At 38.9% G+C, this 10,302-nt stretch overlaps 1 protein-coding gene and 1 long non-coding RNA gene across 2 annotated transcripts; both read right to left on the bottom strand.

Moving 5' to 3' along the window:
- Nucleotides 1-1,702: 1,702 nt before the first annotated feature.
- Nucleotides 1,703-3,418, bottom strand: LOC119917576. Its single transcript, XR_005447303.1, has 2 exons — nt 3,170-3,418; nt 1,703-2,088 (listed from the first exon to the last, which is right to left on the bottom strand). It is a non-coding gene; the product is annotated as an uncharacterized LOC119917576 (long non-coding RNA).
- A 3,453-nt stretch (nt 3,419-6,871) lies between these two features.
- kcnk18 (potassium channel, subfamily K, member 18) lies at nt 6,872-8,505 on the bottom strand. Its single transcript, XM_038738102.1, has 3 exons — nt 8,224-8,505; nt 7,170-7,316; nt 6,872-6,888 (listed from the first exon to the last, which is right to left on the bottom strand). Exons 1-3 carry the CDS (start codon nt 8,450-8,452, stop codon nt 6,872-6,874), a joined length of 393 nt encoding a protein of 130 aa, XP_038594030.1. The 5' UTR covers nt 8,453-8,505.
- Nucleotides 8,506-10,302: the final 1,797 nt, after the last annotated feature.

The following is a 10,302-nucleotide window of genomic DNA, read 5'->3' as shown; positions in this document are numbered from 1 at the left end:
GCGAGGCTGTTTTACAGGCCTATGTGTCAGCTGGTGAATCTCCCCCAAACGGCATTAGGGCGCACTCCAGAAGAGGCGTCTCCTCCTCTGTGGCCTTGCACGGTGGAATGTCTGTTGACGACATCTGCACTGTGGCTTCCTGGTCTTCCCCATGTGTCCCGCTTCTCGCTGAATCACTCTGTACTGAGCGTTTTATCTGAGCGATTGTCCTCTGTGTGCTTTCACCCAACCGGATGGTGGTGTGAGCGGCCGCTGCTCACGCTGGCGCAGCTGAAGTGGTCGCTGTGTGAACTGTAAGTACTGACGTTAGTCTTGGCTACTTGACATTTGACAGCTATTACCTTGTATGCCTTCAAAGGACAAAACAAAAAAATACTGTTGACTATTGTTATTGACTTCATTTTGAGGTGTTGCTCCCTTGTTCCATTTCTCTCACATCTGACATGATAGTATTGTCAACATAAACTGATCCATCTTTAAGAGGTGCATCTCAAAAAATTAGAACATCGTGGAAAAGTTCATTGTGAGCAGCAGAACCAGACTGAGAGATTAAAGTCTCTAAAGTTTTGAGACTGAACATTTGAGCTCATCATCAAGATTAAAACAAGAAAGGGGCTTGAAATATTTCACTTTGTGTAATGAATCTAGAATATATTATAGTTTCATTTTTTTTATTAAATTACTGAAGAAAATGAACTTTTCCAGAGATGCATTGGTATAGTTTATTTCATATTTTTATTACCTGCAGAATTTATTACACATTTATTTTCCTTCCATAGACAGTGTGGATCACGTCAGACCTGGTGCCCAGAGAGTTGCGTGAAGCATCCTCAGTGTGTTGGACATCTGTATTTGATGGGGTGCACTGACGTGGAAAGGACTTCTTCCCTTTTGTTTAATTTTAGTTTTAAATATTGTCCATATGTGTTTTATGTCTATTTTAACTCATTTTGTCTTTATTACTGACAGAAAATATTGCATTTCACTTTATGTCTGTCAATTCAAAGGTCAAGCTTCAACACAACAGATAAAACATCACATATTAAAACTGAAATTAAAACTTTAGTATAAGTTGAAAAAACTTTCTACCTGAAACATAAAGATCGTTAGGATTCTAGTTTAAACACAAAAATTTGTGCACATACAAACTGTGGGTAAGTGATGAAACAAAGACTGACTTGCACAAAGTAGTGATGAAACTACATATGTGGTATCATTAATTATGACAATACTCTAAAGTCTTTACCTGTGGTAAATAGGTGCATCTAAACCTTCTCAAAGGTCGAAATAAATGACACCTCCTACTTGGCTTCAAAACTATTCAGTGTGCCAATAATTCTTTGTTTTCTGTGTAACTTCTAAGGGAATGTCACATTTGTCTCTTAAAGAAATGTCCAAATAAAACCAGTATAGAACATCAGTTTTCATTTTTTTCTTTCTACTCACATCTATACAAAATGTTGACCTATAAACACCATTTAATATTTTCATTTACAGCTGTTAACTATAATATGTTGTTAAGTTTAGATCACACTATTTACAATTAACATTTGAGCACTTAGGCTCAGTGGATGAATGAGTGTGAATGTCAGTTTCTGTTTGAGCACTTAGGCTCAGTGAATGAATGTGTATGAATGGTGAATGCAGATGTAGTGTAAAAGCGCTTTGAGTGGATGAAAAGACAAGAAAGGTGCTATACAAATACGGAGCATTTACATAGGAAACTGATTTTATTTTCAGGATATTTAGTCTGATCAATTTTATATAACAAATTTTTCCCAATACACAAGACATAGTTTAACAACTTAAATATATATCTTGCATTCATGAAAGCACCAATATTTAAAGGTTAAAAATTAAAAAGTAGTTTTGTATGACTTGTTGTTGTAACAGTAATTTTAATGCTAGCTAACCCAGTGTCATAATTTAACATTAGTAGTGTTCAGGTGTTGTGGAGTAAAAGTTAAAAGAAAAGGCTAAACAAGCAGTAATGTACAGGATCTGATAGAGCCACACAGGAAGCTGGAACTGTTATTTCCTGTAGAGCTGGACTGTGTTTCATCTGGATGTGTTCTGCAATCAGCAGTGCTTGTAAATGAAAGACAAGATGGGTACAGAGTTACTGACAGTACACACAATTTTTTCCCCAACTGCCATAAACCTACTGAACTCTGACATCACCTCCGCATGATAACCTCTCTGGCATGTTACAATAATTAGGGTGGCAATGTGAAATACAGCATTTAATTATAATCTTGCTGCTGGACACTGTGCAGCATAATCTATGTTGACAGGCAATGTGCAATAATCTATGCTGCTAGACACCTGTTGACCACTCAAGTCAGCTCTATGTATGTTTATTATTAAGATCTTATTGTATATTTCTTATTGAACTGTACTGCTTGACATCACAGATTTTAATCCCCCAAACAAACTCAGAAGTAGCTCTCACACACCTAATTTACCACCTTGACTACTGTAACTTTACCCTACTCAGGACCATCCCCCTAGTTACAGCCCAGCTACTTGACTTCACCACAGCTGCAGAGTTCTGCTTGTAGCTCGCGGGAGATAACAACTTCTGTTCTGCCGAATAATGAATCCACCTCCATCTCCCTACTGAGTTTTATCAATGTGCTGTGCAAAATCTGTGCAGTTATCACCACATATTTTTTGCTGAATCTCAAGGAATGCTACCTCTAAGTGTAATAAATGATTGAAGCTGACTAACAGTTAGTATCTAACTGAACAGTCACTCCATTCAATTAAGAAGCCAAGTCTAACTTTGCCAAATTGGAAAGTTTAATGTTAACATTACGTCAGCTAAAAGACGAGTGGTGCCATTACCTTCCAACTTCACACAGATGCCTTTTGTTCAAAGTATTATCACCCTAATGTCTAACACTTCTTTAATACACGATGACTTCTCTTTAAAAATTGGGGTTAGCGCACACTTCCTTTCACTTCATTGCATCACTGCATCATTGTTAGCACAGCTTGGGGTCACTCGAAGCTACTAATGAGCTTAGCAAGCTAAGCTAACAAGCTATGCATGTACACCTGCTAATTAATGTTAACAGGTTAGATTTGGCTTCTTAATTGAGTGACTGTTCAGTTAGATACTAACTGTTAGTCAGCTACATAAATAAAGTACCAGAATTTCACTCACCAACTGGAACACAGGATTCCTGAATGCTCTCTCTCTACCATTAACTGCACAGCCAGCCATTATTCATCCGGTATTTGCATGAAGAAATGTCTACAAGGCTCAAACAGTACAGATGCAAAGCTCTGTGACTGTTTTAGAGGCAAACAGACGGTGGACAGAAAGCTAGCAGTGACAGCCACAGCAGCCACCAGTCAATCAAAGCAGCCACGACCCTAATAAAGAAAAGCAATATACAATAAAACCATCTTTTGAACAAGGCGGTAAACATGTTTTATTCTACTGTAAAGTTGTGCATTTTAACATGGGGGACAGTTGAGATTGACTCCATTTTGCAGCCAGCCTCAAGTGGCCACTCGATGAATTGCAGTTTTTGTTATTTCCTGGAGATGAGGTTGCCGCTTGATTGCTACGCTTGACAGGTCGCCATGGTAGCGACTTGTCATGCCACGCCCAAATGCATGCCCTGATTTATCATCTATTTTCATATAAATGGTATTTTCCTGATTTCAGTCCTGTTCCAGTCTCATGTATTAGTTTATGTACCATCTTGAATTCTGTCTGTTTGCTAGGTGTCTATTTATGTTCTCTGCCAGTTTCATTAATTAATCTGATTTTGATCATTCTGCTTTAGTCCCTGTGTAGACTTTATTATTATTCATCCGCATCTTTAAGTTACTTGGTATCTGTCTTGTCTCGTCTCTGCAGCCAGTGGAGTTGCCCCCTGCTGGCCGTTAGAAAGAATGCAGGTTTAAGGCACTTCTGCATTGGCTTCACTTTTCAGACCTGCTGGTTCCCTCTTACAAATGCTTGCTACATAATACAGTAATATGTAGCAAGCATTTTACTGCCTGGCATTGTCAATACAAGGAGCTGAGCACACAGCCATTAGCACCAAAGTGCACCAAACCACAAGTAACACAGACCACAATAGAAAAAACTTCTAACAAAGAAGAACGACAAGTCAATAATCTCTCACTGTCACAGAGGATTGTTTCTAAAGGCCTAACAAGTGATGTTTCAGTGCAGTTTGGTCATCTGACCTCAGCGTGTTTAACAAAGAGACCAGCAAGTTAGCAAGTTTATAACATGTAAACATGTCTTCTGAAAAAAGCCATGAACAACAGATTTTCATGTTTGGTGTTAATTTAAATCAGTATACCCAGAATAAACAATTCACCTTTAACAGTTATCTGACTACACTTCAACACCCCAGCTACTATGTGTATTTATCTTCACCACAGTCTGTAAGATCAATAGCATATAACCTGCCGCTGGCTGAAGTTTCTTTGCCTGATGGGTCACACAGCTTTTAAGCCATACTTTGGTTTATTACCAAATACTTGCAAAATGAAGTTGTAGCCTCAATTGTAGTATTTGCTTTTTTAGTAAATATCTACTGACCATCATGAAGTATTCTCTACAGATGGGTGTTTTCCCTACTGCCTTTAAAACTGCTATGGTGAAGCCCCTTCTGAAGAAGAATAATTTAGATGCTACTGTACTCAATAACTACAGAACGGTATCCAATCTGCCATTCCAAAGTAAAATTTTAGAGAAAGTTGTTTTTAATCAACTGAACGATCTTATTAATTCCCACAATATTTATGATAAATACCAGTCTGGTTTTCGAACCAATCACAGTACTGAGACAGCATTGGTAAAAATTGTTAATGATCTTAGATGGAACATGGATATGAAGAAACCATCAGTATTAATGCTACTTGATCTAAGTGCAGCTTTTGATACAGTAGATCGCTCAATTTAAACAGATGGCACAATCTGATTGGCCTCTCAGGTACTGGTTCCGATCATATCTCACTGATAGAGAATTATTTGTATTGATGAATCTCTATCCAGAAGACATAAATTGAATTGTGGTGTTCCACTGGGCTCAATTTTAGGCCCTATCCTTTTTAATCTGTACATGCTGCTGCTTGGAGACGTCATCAGGAGCCACGGCATCAATTTTCACAGTTATGCTGATGACAACCAGCTCTACATTGCCGTCTCCCCTAATGACCCAGGACCAGTAGATGCCCTTTTTAACTGTTTTCTAAACATACAGTCATGGATGGCAGAACATTTTCAGCAGCTCAGTCAGGACAAAACAGAAGTATTGGTCATTGGTTCTGAATCTCAGACGGAGAAACTCAAAATGAAACTGCGAATGCTGGCACTAAATTTTTGTAATAAGGTGAAAAACCTGGGAGTTATCTTTGACTCAGATCTCATTTCTATAGTCTGCTAGCAAGATCAACATTTTACGACATGAGGCAGTGGAAACACTACTGCTTTTGTCCGCAGGGGCCTTGTAGTTACTTTAACTGCCTTGTCAGCATTTGTGATTGCTATGCAGCATTACCTTGGTGTAAACTACATATCAGTTCTGCAGTCATCGCAGACCCTCGGTCCTGCTGAATGGATGGACTATGTATGGAGACACAGCCTCCCCAGAATGTGGTCACAGAAATTATGTTGTATTACTGCCATGTTTTGTGTTTCTTAAAATTCTTAAAATGGTGCTGCTTAGCACCAGTCATTAATATTGGGAAATTTAGCAATTGTCCCGGACATTACATGTCAGAGAAGACAACGGAAAACCTAGCTGCTGAGTGCTCATTAACGATGCAAGACTGTATATTTTGATGACTGCAGTAGAACCGTGTCAAAAATTATAATAAGACTAAATAAACAGAGATTAGAATCAGGGCAAGTGTAAAACCAGATCAAGCGTGTGCCCACGGTTAGTATGTGTGGGGCCAGAAACGTGGCTAGATTAAAGGACTTTGCAGTGTTTTCTGTGGGAAAACACTTTCTGCAGGGAAATAGGGGGAGAATCTATATGAATTTTAAAATACCCAATAATGAGCTTGTCAAATTTGAGTACAACAGATGAAAGCAAGTTGAAGAAACCATTCATAAAATGTGTACAAGATCTAGGACATCATGATGTCACACTCAATTTAAAAAGTTAATTGTCCTATGAAACTATGAAAAGATCCTGCAGTAAATGGGACACAGTTAACCCCTTGACGCCGATTGTCGCAAATTCGCATCACACCTCTTCCTTTCAGACTGCAGCCAAGATAGCGCATGGATTCCCCCGATGCCTGTTGGTGCATATTCGATACGTATCTAGGAACCTTTTGCAAGCCGTGGTTTCTCGTTTATGCCTGTTGTCGCTAATTTGCATCATACCTGAATTTATATCGTTTCTATGTTCTATAGACGAATCAACAATCTTCACTTAATTTAACATCATCTTGAAAGCAAATGAAAACACAAATTATTAGTTTTTATTTTTTTACTGTAAACAAAAATTCAGGTGTCAAAGGGTTAATGTGTTTCTTAAAAACCACTGCATTGCTCCCACAATGGACTGTGGACCACTGGGCATTGAGAAAACTCCACCAGGGGGCAGCAGTCCCCTAATTTGAGCCAAGTCTCAGTAAGACATAATATATCTACTGTACACTGTGGGAGGTAACGAAGTCATTAAGAGGTGTTGGAAAAGGGCAAAAACAACTGGAGAAACGTATTTGGGAGGCTGAAGCTTGCAAGAGACAGTAATCAAGTTCTTAAGCCTGGAAGGAGAATGACACTGAATAAAGTATTAATTTGTCTGTTCCTTATTACAGGAACTGAGAAAAGGAGGTATATTAAAAGATATGGCTGGGGAATTAGGCTTGGTAGGGGTATGACTCATGGCTCAAACAGATCTGGAGTTAGAAGGATTAGCAAGAAGATGATAGTACTTACAGGGCATCAGGATGTAAACTTTAATATTGCATTTTAGCTTGTACAGTCCCTAACCCTAGCCCTATGTGATGATCTAGTTATTAAACTGCATGTGTTAAAATGGTACAGCAGACACCAACATATCGTGACTGAGCTCCAAAGCAGCATCCTCACACTTTCCATAATGACACTCCTGCATGGTAACCCTGCAGAGCCTTCAACTTGCAGTAGGTAAGACTAGCAAGAATTTGATAGTACTTACCAACTGTTGTGAATACAGTGCAACAGAAGAACATGGAGCCAAAGAAATTCCATCTGTCAGGTCTCTGAAGCCATATGGACTTGAAACCATGTAGCATCTTAAACTCCACTTTCTTTATTATGTCTTGATGTGTGTAGGAGGCATTAGCTGAAAATAAAGAGAAAATGTTTAGAGTAGGGCAAATTTATTTGGGCTACTGGTAAGGCTTTCTAATAGCAACCTTTTGAGTAATTACCAGGGAACATAGGAGGAAAGAATGAGGAACTGCTAGTGAACAATCAGTTAATGAGTAACTCCTAATCAAATTTTATAGAGTAGCTAATGATTAGTTAATAAAGAAATGATTGAGGAAGGAATCAGGAACAACTTGATTATTGATCGTTAATTAGTACTACTTAACGAACAATTCCTAATGGAGCATTAAATCTTAGAGAACAGAGTGAGAGACCCAATATTTATGTTGCACATAAGAGAAGTTTAGTCAACTTTGCTCTTGTTCTCAGATGGACATCCACAGCGCATCCCAAGGGCGTGTACCCTTTCCTCTAACTGGAAGAGGGCGTGTCTCAGAAACTGTCTCAGTATGATCGATTCACAGATATTCATGAACTAATCATTACCTAATGATTCATTAATATATAATCTACCATTCTGTCCTCTAATAACTCATCATTATAATCCTCCATTGGGAATTATTTGGGTAAATACTTATGTATTATTAATGATTCATCAGTAATCAAGTCGTTCCTGTTCCTTACACCTTAATTAACTGTAAGCTGATCAATACGATTTAATTAGGAGTTACTTATTAACTAATGGTTCACTAGCAACTAGTTCCTCATTCGTTCCTTATTTGTTCCCAGATAACTACTCAAAATGCTGTGTCCCTTACTGTCAAGTGTTACTCCAATTGATTTATCAGCATAATAATGGAAAGGAAATATACCAAAATCGCCACGGATTGAATCAGCAACCAAAATCCATAAATGTCGACAGAAATCAATTTTGAAAGGTTGGTTACACAGTGATATCAGATGGTGTGGCCACCACTCACCGGTGAGGTTCTGGACCGTGCTGACTACCTGACCCAGGAAGGTATGGTACTCCTGTTCGGTAGTGGACTTGCTCCTTCCTTCAATCTGCTGGAACATGAGTGCACCCAGCGCTGCGTATGCCACCAGAGACAGACACAGCAAAAGGTGAGGAAAGAGCCTCCAGAAACGCGCTGCGCATTTTCTGGTCTCGGCCTTAGCACTTATTCCTTTCTTCACTGCCACGGACATCTTCTGGCTGCCTTGGAAAAATAATTTTTTTCCTTGGGAAGTTTTTACTCTTGGATCTTCTTCTTCCTTTTCTTCCTCCTCCGCCTCTTCCACGGCAGCTCGTACGGTCCGTCTGGTGAGCGGCTGTGCGTCTGTCAGCTTGGCTTTATGCTCCAGCAGTGTGTGCCGAGGCTGCTGAGGCACTAAACACACCACAACATCCATACAAGCATTACAGAGACTGCCATGAGGCCCCTAGGGAGATCCGTTATTCACTCTGTGATTTAAATCTATTACTCCCCTCTCTGGCTGCCCCGGGGGAGGCAAGGGGGAGCCTGACAGAGGTTCTGACAGCCTTCACAAACATTTACACTACAGCAGGCGTCAATCATCAGACCAAGTTTATTCTGATCTTATTCCATCCAACTAACATAGTGTGGCCAGTGGTGGAAGAACATTTTCCATTACAAGTAGAACTAAGAGTCCTGCATTCGAGTTCTTAAGTTAAAGTACAGAAGTATTATCTGCAAAATGTAGACCTACGTAAAGCATAAGTAAAGTAGGCCTACTCCTTATGGTTACTGACTGATGTATGGTTACTGTAGCTATAGAACATTATTAGATTATTAATAATGATTCAGTGCTGTGTAAGCAGCATTTTACTATTGTAGCTGGTGGAGGTGGAGCTAGTTTTAACTTTTATATATATATTTTATATTATATACATTATACATATTATAACAGTTATATAGGGGTCAGGCCCACTCCAAAGAGTCACAAATGAATGTGAGGGTCATAAGATGTATGAATTTATTTTTTTTACTTTGCTCTAAAGAGTCTGTGTCTTTTTATGTAACATCTTAATCTGAAAAGTTACTACAGCTGTCTCATCAATGTAGTGGAGAAAAAGTACAATATTGCCATCTGAAAAGTAGAACTACTAAATTCAAGTAGCATAAAATTTTAGTTGGTATGATAGTTGAGTAACAGTATGTTGCACCACTTTTGATAGCCTTAAATCCGTTTTATCCACTTTTCTTTTGGAAGTCCCACTTACTGCAAAAGCAATTATATCCCTTTAATCTCTCAAAACAAACGCCCTGGTGCTTGACAGAGGGCAACAGGTGCTGCAGGATTTCTATTTTTAGTGAACCATGTGAGGGCCAATTGTTCATCAGAGAACAACTGGGGTCTCTTTTTGTAAATACCTTGAGACCATTAAACCTGCAGAGGCATTACATTTAAAGCTACTACTAACTTGTAGCTTGACTAAAGGTAAAGTTACCCCGTTTACTGTAAACCTAATCACCTTGAGTTGATTAAATATTCATTTGCACTAAAGGCAGTTTATCATTTAGGCTTGATTTTGTGGTCTGACACGACATTATGAGAGTAATGGATGTTTTATAAAGGGTGGAATTGGCACAATGAGGCACTGGCCCAAAGCACCAGAGGGTGTGATCTAATACATCAACACCAAACTAAACCAAACATAACTGAATATCACTTAAGGAAGACACGGAGACCAACATGCTAAAATCAAGTATAACCAGTGTAGTTTAATCCTAGGTTGGAATTATCTTACTGGTCCTTTAAATGAGGTCAATAGTTCTTGCTAGCAGTGCTTGAAGTGGGCCAGTACTCACCAGTATGCACTTTTTATTTATTTACTTTTTATTCTTTAGTGTACCCTGACTTTTTAAATAAACTGCATTACCCAGGGGCACTATGTGACGCTTACCTGTTCCCATTCTGGCCTGCCTGCTTTTCTCTATGGGCGGCTCTCCAAGTGTGATGTCAGCAAACAACAGTAACGCTAAGTTGATGTGCTAGCTTGCAGTGCATCTTTCTCTAGTCTGGCTATCTTGCTG

Source organism: Micropterus salmoides, unplaced genomic scaffold (genome assembly GCF_014851395.1).
Source record: "Micropterus salmoides isolate LMB-PRFRI ecotype aquatic unplaced genomic scaffold, ASM1485139v1 Ms_hic_scaffold_22, whole genome shotgun sequence".
NCBI lineage: Eukaryota > Metazoa > Chordata > Actinopteri > Centrarchiformes > Centrarchidae > Micropterus > Micropterus salmoides.
The sequence above is the reverse complement of the archived record's forward strand: the minus strand, read 5'-3'. Positions and strand labels throughout refer to the sequence as shown.